The 18,580-nt window shown below is 41.4% G+C and overlaps 2 protein-coding genes across 3 annotated transcripts in view; both read left to right on the top strand.

Annotated features, from left to right (window-relative positions):
- The window catches only part of LOC129363508 (E3 ubiquitin-protein ligase SMURF2-like), a 35,250-nt gene extending 26,294 nt beyond the window's left edge, over positions 1-8,956 (top strand). The window contains exons 12-18 of the mRNA XM_055035628.1: positions 1,063-1,166; positions 2,281-2,395; positions 3,063-3,241; positions 3,321-3,579; positions 3,659-3,860; positions 5,740-5,815; positions 6,501-8,956. Of these exons, the coding sequence (XP_054891603.1) occupies positions 1,063-1,166; positions 2,281-2,395; positions 3,063-3,241; positions 3,321-3,579; positions 3,659-3,860; positions 5,740-5,815; positions 6,501-6,600 (1,035 nt within the window). The 3' untranslated portion in view covers positions 6,601-8,956. The remainder of the gene's footprint in view (positions 1-1,062; positions 1,167-2,280; positions 2,396-3,062; positions 3,242-3,320; positions 3,580-3,658; positions 3,861-5,739; positions 5,816-6,500) is intronic.
- A 1,249-nt stretch (positions 8,957-10,205) lies between these two features.
- On the top strand, positions 10,206-15,766 carry ddx5 (DEAD (Asp-Glu-Ala-Asp) box helicase 5). 2 transcript variants are annotated; one of them, XM_055035478.1, is made up of 12 exons: positions 10,206-10,367; positions 11,578-11,743; positions 11,839-11,935; positions 12,021-12,154; positions 12,251-12,316; positions 12,416-12,557; positions 12,645-12,805; positions 12,898-13,070; positions 13,152-13,324; positions 13,419-13,478; positions 14,647-14,881; positions 15,012-15,129. In XM_055035478.1, the coding sequence occupies exons 1-12, from the start codon at positions 10,321-10,323 to the stop codon at positions 15,037-15,039; spliced, it is 1,482 nt and encodes a 493-aa protein (XP_054891453.1). In that variant the 5' UTR covers positions 10,206-10,320; the 3' UTR covers positions 15,040-15,129. The 2 variants fall into 2 exon arrangements, with proteins under 2 accessions (XP_054891453.1, XP_054891452.1); XM_055035477.1 differs by having other exon boundaries at positions 10,210-10,367; positions 14,647-14,868; positions 15,012-15,766.
- The last annotated feature ends 2,814 nt before the right edge of the window (positions 15,767-18,580 follow it).

Genomic DNA, 18,580 nt, shown 5'->3' with positions numbered 1-18,580 from the left:
GTCCTGAGGCCACGGCGGAGCCTGGCAGAGGAAGAGGCGGCGTTATTGGAGTCTTATGCTTGTGTTTATTGTCACGGCCTCTAATCCACTCAAGGCGAACCCTCCCTCTAATGCTGTAAGCCGCCTGCACGTGTGGCCAACACTGGCGGCGGCGGAGGAGGAGGAGCGCTCGGCCTCAGAATAGAGTTTAAAAGATACAACCGACTCATTGTCGGCGATGAAATGTCCGTTTCTTGTTTCTGAGGAGGCTTTGGGCCTCCTCCTCCTGCTGCAGCTGTTTCAAAGACATGTGGGGACTCGGTTGTCGTGACGCCACCTGTCAATCAATCCAGTGGGCTCGTCAGCAACAGACCAATCCGTGGTCGTAAGGAGCCTTTGCGTTCTCAAAGTATAACTACAACATGTTCGTCTGTATGACTGATTGATTGATGTTATGTAAATGGGACAGTGCGTATTAATGACGGATTTAACAACATGCTAATTTCCATCCGTAGTCCCACAAAACAAACACATTCACTGAATTTGATACAGAAAAATGTAAATTACAGTAAAAACAATTTTAAAAACTATGTATAGTCAGGAAGCTCTTCATATTATGTCTTCCTGGCATGTAGTGTCATATTTATAGCACTAGTCATCACCACATGGCTCCTCTATTAGCCCTTTAACAACATTTTTATCCGGCACTGCAGTGAGAAGCAGCTCGTATGATGAGCTCAGCAGGTGTTCGCTAATTGCACCTGGCTAGTCTGAAGGAGATGAGTGGGGATGTCAAGGAAGCTCAGAGGCTTTAAAGCTGCATGTCCAAGGAGGAGCTTTGTCCTTGGAGGCTGACCACCAATTCGTTTGGCACCAATTGAATGGTTGTCATGGAGAACGAAGGATTTCTAAAGCCGATTCTGAATTTGTGCCGATCTGTGAATCACAAAAGGAGAGACATCAATGTTGTAGATCTGGTCCGTTAGAAAAGTCGAACCATTAGCTCAGTGTGACCGTCGCTTGGAAAGACTAAAATATAATTTTGCTGAGATTTGACTGACCTTGAGGAGCGTCTGTGTGCAGGAGTCGTATCGGCAGGTGATGAAGATGAGGCCGAAGGACCTGTGGAAGAGGCTGATGGTGAAGTTCAGGGGTGAAGAAGGCCTCGACTACGGAGGAGTGGCCAGGTGAGCATATCCAGTGGTTGCTGTGCTTTTCTTTCTGTTTCAGTCGGATCATTTTATTGGTCATGTTTCGTCACATTCACTGGCATACAAAAGTATTAAAACCCATGAAATTTTTCACATTTTGTCTCTGTTTTTTTTTTATTGTTTTCAGAAATAATATGAAAAATATAGTGAAATATAGTGAAGTCCATGGGGGCCCTGATTGTCACTTATTAAAAATGTTATTGAATTTTTTAAAAGCGATTTTTGCTGATAACAATTTTTGTGTAACTAAAGTTGCTAAAACGGAAAAATGATCCAGATTTCAGTTTCTAGATGTGAAAATTTGCAGTGAAAGGTCGTTCTACGAAGTACAAATCCATGTTCCGCTTAAAAACCATGTTTAATATTTCTTCTACTTCACAATCGTGTACCATGTTTGTGAAAGTAATAGTTCATTGCGGAATAAATGTATTGAACTAACATGTCTCATGTGTCAATCTCTATTCATGGCACTGTGATTACAGACCCTTTCAAGAAATTAGAATATAATTACTGTCAAAAAGTTTATTCCATCAATTCCATCTTAAAAGCCCGTTTGTTCAGTCTGATCATTTTCTACTTATGGCTGATAAAAACTTCACATTTATAAGTAGAATAGACCAACAAAAAGAAAAGATTAATAAAAAAAAAAAAGTGGCTTTGAAATAAAATAATTTTTTTTGAGCAACTAAAATGTCAAGAAGAAACTAATTAAGAAACAAAACATATATAGATATGACAATAATAATCAAACGTAAAAAAAACAACAAAATTTCCATATCCAGTTTGAAAAGAAGTAGAAATAAGATGATTAAATTGCTCCCCATAATTGTCACATCTAAATTTGTTCCACATTATTTGTGTGTGTGTGGAACACACACACACACACGCATCATATATATATATATATATATATATATATATATATATATATATATGCACACAATTTCTACTCTATCCAAGTTATGTATAAGCAGTTAATGAAACAAATATTTAATGACATCTTTTTCGATGTTATTTTGAAAGGGTACTTTTATTCTGACAAGCGCGCCTCATCAACTCTGATCTGAGCCCTGTGTGCTTCGTCCTGCAGGGAGTGGCTCTACCTGCTGTCGCATGAGATGCTGAACCCGTACTACGGGCTGTTCCAGTACTCCCGCGACGACATCTACACGCTGCAGATCAACCCGGACTCCGCTGTGAATCCTGTAAGTTGCAAGCTGATGAAAGCAGCAGAAACGGGCGGGAAACTGGGAAACCTTTCCCCACAATTTGCATCAATCAATCACATTTTTTTTGTATTGTACGTTTCAGCAGCAAGGCATTTCAAAGTGCTCCACATCATAGCAAACACAAAAAACACAGTCATGCAACATGAATTGAACATCATTGTTTTTTTTCACAATAGATGATGATGGAGAAAGAGCGTAAGAGACAAAATCAAACATTTGTTGATCTTTTGCTCTTCCACATACTGCTCTTGAAAAACATTTCCTTTCTAATGCGCTTCTTCAGGACGCTAGTTGCGTAAAAATGATACTTACTCTCATTGGACAACCAGTGGAGAAGATTCTAAAAATAACAGTCCAGACAATATTCACAGCTTTGTTCTTTTTAAAACATTATTAATTGGAATTTGTCGTGACGATGATGTATCTATGTTCTCATTATGACAAGAAATGTATCACGATAAACAATAAACGATACGATAAATTCCCAGCCCTCGTTTCAGGCTGATTGGGTTGCGGCTAGAGTGTCTTTGTTTGCACCAATGATAAAAACGAATAAAAGTACAAATAAAAAATGCTTGGAAATTATTGAATTTTTCTGCAGCCTGAATGGGTTTTTGTTGGGGTTTTTTTTACCTCCTTGCAGGAGCATTTGTCGTACTTCCACTTCGTCGGCCGCATTATGGGGATGGCTGTGTTCCACGGCCACTACATCGACGGCGGCTTCACCCTCCCGTTCTACAAGCAGCTGCTGGGTAAACCCATCACCCTGGACGACATGGAGTCCGTCGACCCAGACCTGCACAACAGCCTGGTTTGGATCCTGTACGTCCAGGTGTCTGGTCGCCATTTTGTTGTTGGCTTGTTTGCCGAGCAGCGATTTGAAATGCGACTCTGCCGCCAGGGACAACGACATCACGGGCGTGCTGGACCACACCTTCTGCGTGGAGCACAACGCGTACGGCGAGATCATCCAGCACGAGCTCAAACCCAACGGCAAGAGCATCCCCGTCTCCCAGGACAACAAGAAGGAGTACGTCCGCCTCTACGTCAACTGGCGCTTCCTGCGGGGGATCGAGGCGCAGTTCCTGGCGCTTCAGAAGGGCTTCAACGAGGTCATCCCCCAACACCTGCTCAAGGCCTTCGACGAGAAGGAGCTGGAGGTGCATCGCTCAAGTCCGCCGACCGCTGTTTTCGATCCCGACATGCTAACCCCGCCGTCTCCCCCCCTCTCTCCCGCAGCTCATCGTCTGCGGCCTGGGGAAGATCGACATCAACGACTGGAAGTCCAACACGCGGCTGAAGCACTGCACGCCGGACACCAGCATCGTTAAGTGGTTCTGGAAGGCCGTGGAGTCGTTCGACGAGGAGCGCCGGGCCCGACTGCTGCAGTTTGTCACAGGATCCTCCAGGGTTCCCCTGCAGGGGTTCAAGGCCCTTCAAGGTAGATAAATCGTGGGTTTTCCAGTTCTGGAAAGGGACAGAAAAGGAAAATATAATTATGGGGTCATACTTAGAAATTTTCAATTTATTCCCCAGTCCTTTGTCTCTATCTGTCTTTTAATTTCTTCCTCTTGTCTTCTGCTCTCTTTCTTCCTTTCTTTTGTTCCTTTTTATTTATTTATGTATTTTTTCTTCTGTTCTTCCTTTCTTCCTTGTGTGATTTTTCTGTCTATCTTTCCTCCTTTTCCTCCTTTGCTCACTCCTTCCCTTCTTCCTCTCTTTCTTTAGTGTCTTTCTTTCCTTTTCTCTTTCTTCATCTTTCTCTTTTGTTTTCTTTTCACCATATCTGGAGTCTTGCTACTGTTTTCCATAAATTCGTGGTGCGTTTTTCTAATCACTTTATTAAAATTGCTATAAAAAAACAAAGAAGAAACAAGTCTAGAATTTTGATATGGGAAAAAGATGACATTTGCACAAAAAAATGTTCACGATGTTTAAACCCCTTCACCGTCATGACGGCGGCGGTGTCCTCATAGCCTCATTGGCTAACGTGTCAGCAACTTGGAGGTGGTAGTTAACGGGTTAATTAGTTTGAATGGACCAGTGAAAGAGGTTCTGCTCTTGCTGCTCTCTGACGCTGAGCAGTGTTTGACTCCATGTGTGTGTGTGTGTCTCTGGGTTGTTCTGATCTGAGATGAACCCTCTGGGGGTCAGTGGGTCCATCCTGGCAGACGGCTCGGCCCAGACACTGAGCCACCCAGGCATGATGAGTAAAAGATGATCCGCTGGCAGACCTCGGGTAACGTGACCATCTTATCTTGGGCCAAATGTCAGCAAAACGTCAGCAGCTGAACAGATTTTATAAACAAAGTAGGACTTCAGTCTTGACGTCAAAGTAAAAGGGATCATCTTCAGTTTTTTACATTTCTCGCTAAACAAGACCTGTTTGCTTTAGGCATCAGAGATAATTGTGAAGAATATGATGTTGATGCTTCATTTATCAACTCCTGTTGTTGGTCGTATTAATTGGTGTGTAAATATTTCCGTTTCTATCAGATAAACATGCTTGTTTGTGGGCAAACTGGACAGTTGAAACTGTAGGTTGAAGGTTTAATGGTGGGATCCATATACACATATTTCAAAGTAGCTTTAAGCTGATGAACTAGCATATTACAGGGCATTATTATGTCACGTCCAGGCACATTTTCTAGCAAAATCAAGTTACAATGCTGTAAGAAAGTTATGTACATCAAATATGGCTGAAATGAAATTTGACTTTGTAATTTAACTCCTTGAAATTGGGCCTCTGTCTCTTTAAGAAGCTGCTGAAACACAGTCATCACAACAGGGCTCCTCTGTTAATCCTTTATCGAGTTTACCAATGTTGCACTGAGAAGTAGCTTCTATGACAAGCTCAGCAAATGTGCAGATCCACCAGGTGTTTGCTAATTGCTGTAGGCTAGTCTGCAGGAGCATCTCGAAGGTCCACCCAGTCATTTTGCACAGTTGAATGGTTGCAGGAGATAAAAGAATTTCTCTAACATGAATCAATTCAACACTCCAGGTATGTCTTCCATGAGGGAATTACATTATAACAGCATGTAAAGCTAAAAAGAAGTTCATTTTACATAATACTGCCCCTTTAACTTTACTAATGAGGTCAGAAATTACACAAAACAATATTTTCTGATACATATTTCACCTTTGTCCTTGACTTTTTGTTTCCATGATGAGCTTATCACACTGATGGCTGATCTGAACTCTGGTATGAACGTCATAAATTATATAAATAAACCCAAACCTTTTGAGTTGGTAGTCAGACAACAAACTGAAGAAGCGGTTGTTGTTCAAATATTTCTCCAAAATGCTTTCCTCCGCAGGCGCTGCAGGACCACGACTCTTCACTATACACCAGATCGATGCCAGCACCAACAACCTGCCCAAAGCCCACACCTGGTGAGGGATCAGCGCCCGGTCAGCTGGCAGATTCTCACTTTTAGGATTGATTAAAGGGGTTTGCTGTGTTTTGAGAGGGAAACACAGCAAACTCCACATTGTTGGCACCCTACTTAAAGATGCTAAAGATTACACTTCACATTATAGGCTTAGAAAGTTAACCATAGTGAGCTGTCAGAGAGTTGGCATGTTTGTTTTTTTTTTAACTCAACCAAAACACACCAAATTCAGCAGCATGTCTACGTGTTAAGATTGTCAAAGTCAAGCTAGCATGACCAACCTACTTCACTATTTTTCTTTACCTGTATAACCTGATTCCACTGGACCTTGTTATCCGATTGAAAGAACGTTGACAATTAATTATATATCACACATCCATTTAAGATTTAGCACGTGATGTTGACAACTTGACAGCTAAATCCAATGGTGGTCGGTGAACTTTTTTTCATCGTATGTAGGAAAAGATTCAAGAGTACAGATACAGCTGGTAGTTTGTTGTCAAAGTCAGTTATTCATCAACAAAATGTGCTTTTGGAAAAGCTTCACTTAAACTTAAAGGTAGACGAAAACAAAAGCTGAATTTATTTTGAATTTTACACATCTTTAATAACGGGGTTGTCAACAAGCGCGGAAGATGCCGTCACCTTCGAACCGCTTTTCGCTGACTCTCACGTCTTTCCTCCAGTTTCAACCGGATCGACATTCCTCCCTACGAAACCTACGACAAATTGTACGACAAGTTGCTCACTGCCATCGAGGAGACGTGCGGCTTCGCCGTGGAGTGAACGGTCTACGCCTGCGGGACTCGGCGACAACCAGAAGCCACGGGGGGGTTCGACCTCGACCAACCACCGACTCCACGGCGAGGCATTCAGTCCGGGGCGCGGAGGGAAGAATTCATACTCTGACATGTAGCCAAACTAAAAGATGGGAAGAACACCAGAAAAAGCCTTCTTCCCTTAATATCATTTCTTTCTTTTTTTTATCTTTGAAAAGGATATTTTCAGCTGCTAATAACTCTATTTACTAACTTGTGGAACCTTCAGATTTTGCTGGCTCTTTAATTTTTTTTATTTCAGCATTTAGAAACAGACTTTATTCCATGTAGCAATTTGTCATTTTACCCAGCAGAAGGCGACAAAAAATCACATTTATAACGACTGATTTTGTTTGCCGCAAGCAAGGATTTATTTATTTATTTTTATCCTTTTTTTTTTTTTTTTTACAAGCATTCGACAGTCGCAGGTCACAGCAGGTCACACTAAATCCGGATGCAGATAACCCGGGGCCCCCGAGGGGCCGCGGCGGGGGGCGTCGGCGTTGCCACGGAGGCGACCTGTGAGCAAGCGAGGAAGGGAAGGTCACATACTGAGCTGCAACTGACTGTTTACAACCTCGTCCAAAGACACAAGCGGGGGCCCAGGCACCCCAAAATCCTGACCCGCACATTTCAAGAGCTAGTTGTGTTTGAAAACGAGTAAATGAATGAATTGCCTGAAATGTGATTTTTTTGTATAACATTGGGGCTTTGGGGGATAAAAGAGAAACAATAAAATTCTATGTAATATATATAATTTATTGCTATTCTTCCTGAAACCCTTTTTTTTTTTAATCTTTTCTCTGTTTGTGGAAAAAAAAATATTTGAGATGTTGCCCTGTTTTTTTTTTTTGTTTGCTTAAATTATGGGAGACAGTTTGTGGAAGCTTGACTGAATTTCGTGGAATTGTATGCTGTGGTTAATTTGGACAGAATCTCTACTACTTCCATTGGGAGAAACTCGTCCTAAAGGCCAAAAAAAAAAAAAAAAAATTTGCCATCATCATTTTTGGAAATCGACAAACTTTTCGCAAAAAATATTTTGCCGACCCTTTAAAATCTACCAGTTCTTTTATCGTCGTTCTAATCATTTCCATCCTGGAGTTTCATGCAGCTGACGGTGATCTTAAACGTTATTGAACGATTGGACTGATGCTCACAGAAGAGCGCAGAGTTCATCGTTATCCGCTTTGTGCTGCCTTCATGTCACACAAAAAGAAGAAACCTCTACTACCTTTCAGCCATGTGGTGCTAAATAGCATTTACTTTTGATATATATATATAAATATATATTAGCAGACCTGCTCACTGACATACTACTGCTTAAAGTGCACATCACTCTACTCATGCCTGTTTTGTGGCCCACAAGAGCTCTTATCGACCACATTCTCAGGAGCTGTCATACGTAGTTTATAATATTTAAAACTAATGCTGGCCATTTGTCTTGACTTTCTCAATGTTCGAAGATTGAAAAAAAAAAAAGTCTTTTGCATTCGTACTTTAACAGCAAACGAGTGACATTTTTCATAAGCGGTTTATTTTATTTTTCATTTTTGCATGTGTCCGTTTGTGCTTTGGCTTGAAAGTCGACTGAATGAGATGAACTCAAACGAATCATTCAGTCCCATCCAAGACGGGGATTTGTTTGTTTTCACGGTTGAAATGTAAAATTCTTGAATGTCTTTTTTTTTCTTCAACATTTCTTTTCTGAAAGATGCTGCCTGTTGAGCAATTTCTAAGACCGTGGACTGTTCTTATCATTTGCATACACTTAAAAAAGAAGGAAAAACAAACTTTCACAAACGTTTGCAAAGTGAAAAAAAGTGTCCTCAGATGGTGCTTTGTACAGTAATAAGATGTTGTTCATATATGTGGATCAAACAAAGTGTAATTTATCTTTAACTTAAGTAGAATTTCTTTGGTTTTTTGTTTTGTTTTGTTTAATTACGATCCGCAAAGAGGAATTGCACACAAACAAGATGACGTTGCTGTGAGTATTTTAATGCAGCATTTATGAATTCACTTCTTTTTTTAAAAAAAACAAAAAAAAAGTCCAGTGCACAAAGCTGATCCCGGCTGCTTTCACGGTGAAGCAGCTCTCCTTTTAATTTAAAAAAAAAGAAAAAAGCTCAAAATTATGAGAGATTTCTTCTTTTCTTCCGCAAACCGCATGATCCACTAGCAGGACTATATTTCTCATAGCCAACTGATGCAATTTTATGTATGTTAACACTATCATTTTGTAAGAGTATCTTATTTTTGTGTGTAATTAGTTTGAATTAAACTTGCCTTCGTCTAACAATGCAAGGCCTTCTACAACAACACGTCCTGGGTTTTCTTGGGCTACATCCGTCAGAGCAGTTGATTTGCTTAAAGGCTGTGAAGCCTGAGCTTTTTAGTGTCTGTTTCATGCTAATCTTGGGTTATGATCTTATACTTGTTTTTTTTTTTTCGATGTGAAAATTGTTGTATAAATTGAAACTGACTTTATGGAGTCAAAACACAGCACAGGGTAATCTTTTAAGGGTTATTTTAGCTGGTCCGGCGTTTGTTTTTTAAATTTTAATGGGTTTTATTTTTTTATTTTTAGGGTATTTCAAACTTTTCTGAACAGCCACAAACTTTTAATCCAATTTATTGGAATTTTGTGATTGGAAAGAGTAGCAGTATGATTGCGAAGCAGAAGTTTAGGACATTTTTTTTTACCCCATCTGTTGTTTGGTGACAAACTTCAATCACCAGACATTCTTTTTTAGTTTTTACTTTATTGGTTACATAAATAAATATTTTACTTGGGGATATCTGAGGAAAAGGACCCGAAAACAAATATGCACCACACTTTTCAAGTTTGCATAAAAAGCACAACAATGTATTATTTTGTTTTTACACAACATGCATACTTTCTGGTGATCTAGCAAAAATAATATTTTTTTTTTTTAAATAAAAAGCTAGGATTATCAACAAAAGGCATGTCAGAGGTTTCACTAAAACAAAGTACAAAATTTCTGAAATTATTATGAGGAGTTAATATTTTCTTCGAATCAAAATACCGTAAAGTATTTATGAAAAAAAACAACAAACTGGGTTGGTCCTGGTTGCGTCATTTACTGTAATATGTGTAGGCATCGGAAGTAGGTCGTATTACCCCTTTTTCTGTCTGGTACATATTCATCCGCCAACATTCGTTGCAGTGAAGGCATAAAATTCACTACTTAACCATATGTAATATCCAACAAACGATTATTTTTAAAAATTGCTTTGTTGGATTCTTTTTTTTAAACCAAGGTTTTCAATTACGGCGGATTTGAATTATATTCGCTGACGTTTTGCGTACACACCGTTGTTCTCTTTGTGTGTGTGGTTGTAAAACACTTACGCTCCTGCCTTCCCTCGTATGGACGTTAAAAGTGCAACGACAGCAGTTAATAAAGACTGTGAGTCGGTTTTATGGTGAAAGTCATTCAAAAGTCTGTTTTCTTTGTTCTTTTCGCGTTTTAAGGGAACGCCGGGATCGAAACTGGTGCGGCGGATGAATCCGTCGGAAGTGAGACTTTCTGGGCCATATATAAACCGGGCCTCGTTTCGCGGTAACCGGCATTTCAGCACCACTGCCGGCCCTGTTTTCTATCTGACGCCGAGGCCGCTTTGTATTTATATACGTTTTTAATTCGTTCGTTTTGTTCACAACATGCCTGGATATTCAGACAGAGACCGCGGCAGGGATAGAGACAGAGGGTAAGTCCGTTATTTGTTTTGTACTTATTGTTTGAAGATTTTTACTGTCGCGTGACATGGCTGACGACACTAAAGACGATTTTTAAAAAGTGTTGCTGGGGTCTTCTATACTTCATGAAGTCGCCACGTTTACCACACAAAGGGAGTTTAGGTGTTTTTATCGGTAGAACGTCAATGTTTTGAGTCTTTCTTCGCTTCATTTAGCCTGAGGCCTTGTTTGGCCTCGTGCCCCGGCGCAGCTGCGTATCGTTAGCTACAGGCTAACTTTTGCTCAACCGACACCAGGGCTCGCCACTAATGTGAGCTCATAAAAAGTAAACCCAACATCATGGAAAACATTTTAATGGGTTCTGGCGTTTATTTAGTGTTCGGCTCGGCGTTATGGCCGGTGTTTATTTGTGGCGAAGCTACGGTTATGGAACACTGCTAATATGACGCTAACTTGGCTAGTCGGCTCCTCGCCATGTGGCGGCGTAGGAAAGCGAACACAAAATGCCGGCACGGCTCTTTTTTTCTCTCTCTCTCTTTCGCTCATTTCTTTCCAGTTGTTCTCATCTGGTTGGAAGGACTGGAACGCAATAGTTTCCTCGATCCAATCCGATTAACTTTTTAAGTACGCCAATAAAAAAGAGTCTTAATGACTTCTGTCTCTACAAATGGGTTTAACTTTTCCAATGAGACGAAGATTAGGTATTTGGTTTGAAACTATTGAACGCATTAGAACTACGTGTTTTAACCATTTTAGTTCTACAATAACAAAAAAGCGAGGTACGTATTGTTTTGTTGAGTTCTTTTGACCATATTCCAGTTTTTGAATACCTTCATACTGTCATGATTTGTTTTTTATCTCTTCCCCACTTGGTATAGCAACAAAAGACAACATCGAAAAATACTTTTACAGTCAAGTTTTTACTAAAAAGCTTAATTTTGAGGACTTTTAATTATTCTTGTTCGACCCTATGTTGTTTTTAGCACTTACAATATAGGATCTGGTTTAAAAAGCTCATACATTAAAGCAAGACAATTGTGGTATAAAGCTGCTTAAAAGCACTTACTAAAGCTAATTTGCAATAATACTCTCATCACAAACGCAGTTTAGTTGGATAAAGAGTATTTTTGATTGCATTAATTGAAACTAAACTAATTTAAGTCTTGTAAATCTACAGGGATTGTCGATACTGATCTTTGTTTTTTTTTTTTTAATGAACAGCTATGGCGGTGGACCACCCCGATTCGGTGGTAGCCGAGGTGGAGGTGGAGGAAAGTTCGGCAATCCAGGTGAGCGGTTGAGGAAGAAACACTGGAACCTGGACGAGCTCCCAAAGTTTGAGAAAAATTTCTATCAGCAGCATCCTGATGTCGCCCGTAGATCACTGGTATGTATAGGTTATGTAACAGCTGTAGACATAGGTTTCTGTGCATATGTTGGTGCTTTGTGATCATTTCTGACCACTGAACTCTTAATTTGCAGCAAGAAGCTGAGCAATACAGAAGGTCAAAAACTATTACAGTGAAGGGGAGGGAATGCCCAAATCCCATAACCCAGTTTCACGAAGCAAGTTTTCCCTGTAAGTTTTTAAGAAAAAGGTACTAAAAAAATCTTTAGTAGAAAATGGATGTCATTGAAGAGTTTTCCATATTTTACTAATTTAGCTTACGTGATGGAGGTCATCAACAAACAGAACTGGACTGAACCGACACCTATCCAGGCCCAGGGTTGGCCTTTGGCTCTCAGTGGGATGGACATGGTTGGCATTGCACAGACTGGCTCTGGCAAGACACTTTCTGTAAGTTGCATGTTTTCTTTGGCCCATGGCATAATTTTAAGCAGTTTTAACTCCAGTATGAAGTGTTGCTAATCAAACTGTTGCTTTCCTTTGCAGTATCTTCTGCCTGCAATCGTGCACATTAATCACCAGCCTTTCTTGGAACGTGGGGACGGTCCAATTGTAAGCTAAGACTTTAAAGTGGTGTCATTTTGACAAGATGTTCATGTATTAACCAGAGTGAAATGTTGAATTAAACTTGTTGCTTTTTCTTGCTGGCAGTGTCTGGTGTTGGCCCCCACTCGTGAGCTAGCCCAGCAGGTGCAACAGGTGGCTGCTGAATATGGCAAAGCTTCTCGTCTGAAGTCCACCTGCATCTACGGAGGCGCACCCAAAGGGCCTCAGCTCCGTGATTTGGAAAGAGGTATAGTTTTAGTGTCTATATTCAGAACTATGCATGGAACGTGTTTCAAAGAGTTTGCCTCTGATGGTGTATCTAACGGCGTTTTAGGTGTGGAGATTTGCATCGCCACTCCAGGCAGGCTCATTGACTTCCTTGAAGCAGGAAAAACGAACCTTCGCAGATGCACTTACCTGGTGCTGGATGAGGCAGACAGAATGCTGGACATGGGATTTGAGCCACAGATCAGGAAGATTGTTGACCAAATCAGGGTATGAATTATTTATTCAAGCCTTTATTAACTGTCCTGCAGAAGCTGTTGATTGGCCGACATGTTTGGCTGACTGTTGAATTGTTGTTGCAGCCTGACAGGCAGACTCTGATGTGGAGTGCTACTTGGCCTAAAGAGGTTCGCCAACTGGCAGAAGACTTTCTGAAGGAGTATGTTCAGATCAACATTGGAGCACTGCAGCTTAGTGCTAACCATAACATCCTACAGATTGTGGATGTCTGCAATGATGGAGAAAAAGAGAATAAGTATGTTATTGTGACTCAAACTGCAAGTTGTGCACATAGCATGTTTCAGGAATTTTGAACTAGATGTGAATTTTCTTTCAGGCTAATCCGTCTGCTGGAGGAAATCATGAGTGAGAAGGAGAACAAGACCATCATTTTTGTTGAGACAAAAAGGCGGTGTGATGACCTCACCCGACGAATGAGAAGAGATGGGTGGCCAGCTATGGGAATCCATGGAGACAAAAGCCAGCAGGAGAGGGACTGGGTCCTTAATGGTAATTATCTGTTTTTAATCAAGTTGTAACTTGTACTTTTTTTCTCATTTTCAGAAATATGCAAGTCTAATTCTCTTTCTTTGATGTTCTTTAGAGTTCAAATTTGGCAAAGCCCCCATACTGATCGCCACTGATGTTGCGTCCAGAGGCCTAGGTCTGTATTCTCTAAACTTCACCCTTTCATACGTTTAAAGCATTTCTAAAAGAAAGTGTTTGCTTTCTTTAACACTTCTGCTTCTTTCTGAGTTTCTCCCCTGACCTGAAGGAGCAGTCTGTGTGGCAGGGCCTTGGCATGACAAGCCCAGGTATCCAGAGGGGGAAGGAGGATTCTTGGAGATGTCCAGACTGGCGAGGCACGGGTCTCCCAGTCATGCAGATGTACAGAGGTGACCAGGCCCAAACGAAGCATAATGTGCTGGCCTGCCTAAAAATGGGGGAGAGTTGAGGGCTGGCCAAAGTTCCTCCCCCATGTTTGTTTTTTCTGGCCATGGTTTGGACTGCTTCACACACCCAGGTCTAACTGTCCCAGCTAAAAGCCAAGCTACACTGCCTCCTTTTTGTCTTGCATGTACTTTTGGATTCTGTATTGCAAGTCATTTGAGCCAATTAAACTGTTCTAGCGAGACATTCGAAGCATGGCTAATGATGCAGTTCCATAAACCTCACTCTGAAGAGCAGTCCTATCTTACCTTCACCTCTGTAATGACATGGCTACTGGCGCTTTTGGTGACAGTGGGACATGGTAGTTGGACACGGTTGGACAAAATCCAAGCTCACATTCCTCCCTCGCCTGCGTTTCAAAGTCATGTCGAGACCTGCCAACGAGAGACATTATGGTCAAGTGAACGCTGGGTATGGAAAAAGATGGCTTGCTGAGAAGGGGTTGACCTGTAGGCTTCCTGCCAAGGGGGTCTTGTCTACAGGTTAACGGCAAAGTCAGCAGCCAGCAAGGAGCTACTGGGATGGGAGGGTTTTTGGGTGTTTTTTTGTTGTTGTTTTTTTCTAAGAGGAAGTAGAGTTTTATAGAAACATTTTTTAGAGACTGTGGGGGTTGTTCTGCAATGGGAATGGATTATTGAATGCATACTCCTGAAAGGTAAGGGTTTTGCTCAATGTATGAGAAGCAAATGGAGTGTGCATCATTTTCTTTTCCCACCGTAGTCTCCCTATCTACAGTTAACACTAGTCTTTTCCAACTTTAAGGTTTATCCAACCCTTTGATCCAACGATGGGACTAACTTTGTTTTTTTTATCTGGTTGTTGTGTTGGCTCTGGCACACAATGTGTCGCCCTTCTTTCTGCCACACTGCAACGTTTTACAGATGTGGAAGACGTGAAATTTGTCATCAACTATGACTACCCTAACAACTCTGAGGATTATATCCACCGCATTGGCAGAACGGCTCGTAGCCAAAAGACGGGCACAGCCTATACCTTCTTCACTCCCAACAACATGAGGCAGGCCGGGGACCTCGTCTCTGTGCTGCGCGAGGCCAACCAGGCAATTAACCCAAAGCTCCTCCAGATGGCAGAAGAAAGAGGAGGTAAATCTAATTGGTGAGACGCAAAAACTGTGCCGTAAAAGGCAGTTACTTTTCTTCCTCCATTTGTTTCTGGCTAGATTAAATATCAAGCTGTTTTAAAAGGTAGTCGCGACGAATTAAAAATCCTTTCCTTTACCTTCTAGGTCGTTCAAGGGGCGGCAGAGGTGGTGATTATGACCGTCGGGATAGGTATTCCTCTGGAAGGCGTGATTATGGCGGCGGTAGGGATAGAGACAACAATAGAGGATTTAACAACGGACCAAACAAGAGTTATGGCGTAGGTTCTCAGAACGGAGGCTATGGAAGCAGCAACGGTGCCAGCAATGGATATGGTGGAGGGAACTACAACACCAATGGACAGTCAAACTTCGGCACCAATCAAGCAGGAGTTTTTGCTGCCCAAAACAACTTCCAGGCCCAACAGTTTGTTCCCAATAAGCCTGTTGTACAAAATGGCACAAGCCATCCTCAGTACCAGTTCCCTCAGGCCCAGGTGCCTCCTCAGCATCCACCCCAACAACTTGCCCCTCAACAGCATCCTCCACCGCCTCTGGTGCCGTACCCCATGCCTCCACAGTTCTCTCAGTAAATGCCCCACATACTTGAAAGAGGTAATTTATTGCATTTTGTCTTTTAAGTTCTATACCTAATTTGAAATTTTTGTATTTACACAACAGGGTTCTGTCAACCTATGAAGCCTTTTAAGATCTGCAGTGCAGCAATAGTTTTGGTTGCACATTTGTTTTTCCTGTATTTAATTTGTTACATTCCTCAGAAATATTTAGTTTGTTTTGTACCAGAAAATTACAAGTGTATTGGTTTTCATGTGTAGCATTCAGTGATCAGCTCCACATTGAAAGTGCACTGCATGATCTTTGAAATAAAACCATACAAAAGATTTTCTTTTACTGTGTTTATTCCCTGCTTCTGCTCAACTTGTGCACTACCTTTACTGTCCAGCAGGTGTCATGCTTTCCAAGATTAATAGGGACTGGGCAGCTGCATTCTTTAGATGGGTTTAGATAACAAACTTATGTAGAATTTACAGGTTAAAGTACCTCAAGGTCCAGAAAGGAAAACTTGATGCCAGAGGAATTAAATTCAAAAATGCTTTATTAATCCCAAAGGTAAATTACTGTTAAATGCGGCACACTAATTCATATTCAGTTACTGAAGATGGAGATTGCTGTTTGCAGGAATCTGAAGAAGGCTGTCTAAAGAAACTGTTTTCTCAAGATGGCTATGAAGAGGACGGTCAGGGTTGCACATAACTTCATTGATTTTTATGAAGAACCGTCTGTAATATTTCCAGAGGTTCCACAGTGGTCTCAGAACAAAACCAGCCTTTCTTCTCAGGCCGTTGTGCCTTTTTAGGTCCCTTAAGTAGAAATGAGATGCGGCAAGAAAAAAAAAAACAAGAAGAAGATGGACCAAAATTAAACATTTTGGTATAAATTCCATTCACGGAAGGACTATAACAATACCAAGGACACAGCTCCAACTGTGAAGCATGAAACCTGCTGTGAGGATGCTGTTCTGTAAAGGAGACGGGATGACTGCACCATCTGGAGTTACTTTGTGGGGGATGTAGAGATTTTGGGCATCAACCTCCTGTCAGTACTGAAGATGGGTTGATTCTGGGCTTTCCAGCACAGTGGTGACCTGAAACACTCATCCAGGGAAACTAAGGAGTGGCTAAGAAGTCTCCAGACTCAAACTAGAAAATCTTGAAATGTTGAAATTCTGTGTTGCCCTGAAACCTGAAAGATCAGAAAGAATGGGACACAATTTCAATTATTTCTTTTCTCCACTCTAATTGGAATGAAACAGAAACTTGATTATAGCTCGTTTTTTATCCTCAACATGTATTTGCGTTAAATCCTACAAAGTCATTGCAATTAGACCGGGTATGGTTGTAACACTTTTTGCTCCAGCACCTTTAACTCACAGAACTTTTGAGCTAGAGTTTTCAAATTTTTATACAAAATACCCACATTTGTCTACTACATATGGCACCAATTCAAACTTCTGCAAGAATATCACAGACCTCATGAGTTCTTGTCAAATACATGGTGTTCTTTGTTACAACCTACCCGGGTAGATTGTAACACCTGCTGGGGTAAGTTGTAACAATTAGACAAAAGAAGCGAAAACAGAGGCCACACCATGTAATATCCTTCAAAAAGAGGTTTACTGAATTAAAAAAAACAATACAAGAACAATGTGTGTCTCTCTCTTTCTCTCTTCCTCTCTCTCTCTGTGACTGACCATAACTCAAATATACTCTGTGTGTGCATGTGTGTAAATTATTCTACTAGAACAAACTTCCTTAATATGTATGCTTAATGAACACTACAAACATGTAGGTCTAACAAAAACCAATGTTAATGTGTGTGTGTGTTTGGGTCTATGTGTGTGTATCCTTAATCAGAGTCACAGTGGTGACAAATGAATGATGGTAGCCCAGGAGTACAGGCTTCGTGGGCCCAGAGACTGCATAGGGCACATTTTACCCACATTTCCTGTGGCTTTGAGTTGCCAAATGGCTCCATACAGACAACACAAAAATATTCATCATCTGAGGTCTCAGAATCCTCAGCATTAGCTTTTAACATTTTCTTGGCAGGTTTTCTCTCCTTCCTCTTTTGCTTGCCTTTATTCTTTGCAAAGAAACTCTTCCTTACATTTTTTCTTCCTCTTCTCTGTTCTTCTTCCATCAGTGCTTGTTTCACTGGTGTGTCAGTGAGTATTTCAGATTTCCTTTTCTTCCTGGTCCTGCCAGTTGTTTTCCTTGGACCTGCTTTTGGAAATGGCCGCATAGACAAAGGACTGAATGCCTGAGCGGGAGACACCGCTGAGGTACTTGGCTCATCTGGAGCGCAGGACATGGTCACATTATTAACTGCAGAAGAGCCAGAAGTAGTAGTCTCCTGGTGAGTTGGAGAAGAGGCAATCCCTAGGTGAGTTGGTGGAGACTGCAGCTGGAAAGCTCCAGATGTCAGTGATGTATCTGGGTCGGGACGGTCAGTGACTTGTGAGGGTGCATAGTCACACTCCTCAAAAATGGCAGGATTGAAGGGCCAAATACGTGTGGATTGGAAACCGGCTTGAATGTTTTTTGGTGTTGCAGCTGCAGGCAGAGCAGTCTTCACAATACTTGGAATATCATATATCCTCATCGTCTTGGCAGGATTCATCTTCATCCAGGCATCACTTGCGACGTTCACCATTTTCTTAAATGGGCGTAGACACTGCGATCCAGTGGCTGAAGTTTATGGCTACAGTGGGGGGGGGAGGTAAGTAGCACTATACCTTTTCTTTGCAGAAATCAATAGCTTTAACAGATAAATGAGAACAGTGATTATCCAACAAAAGTAAAACATTATTCTCTGGGCTGACCTTTGTGTGTTTTGCAAAATGAGCAAGGAATAAGAGGAAGTCTTCCTCTTGCATCCATCCTGAGGCATTACCACTTCCTGCACTCCCTGTTGGCCCACTCTGAATGAAGAGTTCCTTGTAACGTTTACGGGGGAATACAAAGAAGGGAGGAATTGCATTTCCCAGTGCTTGCACAGCGCATGCTACTGACACGAGCACACCTCTCTCACCTGATGTCATCGCACCCACCTGCTTGACACCACGACGAGCAACAACACGGTCTGGCGATTGGACTGTTGTTACACCAGTTTCATCTACAATCCATATATCGCTC

The sequence above is a fragment of the Poeciliopsis prolifica genome, unplaced genomic scaffold (genome assembly GCF_027474105.1).
Source record: "Poeciliopsis prolifica strain line A6 unplaced genomic scaffold, Auburn_PproV2 SCAFFOLD010, whole genome shotgun sequence".
Lineage (NCBI taxonomy): Eukaryota > Metazoa > Chordata > Actinopteri > Cyprinodontiformes > Poeciliidae > Poeciliopsis > Poeciliopsis prolifica.
The sequence above is the reverse complement of the archived record's forward strand: the minus strand, read 5'-3'. Positions and strand labels throughout refer to the sequence as shown.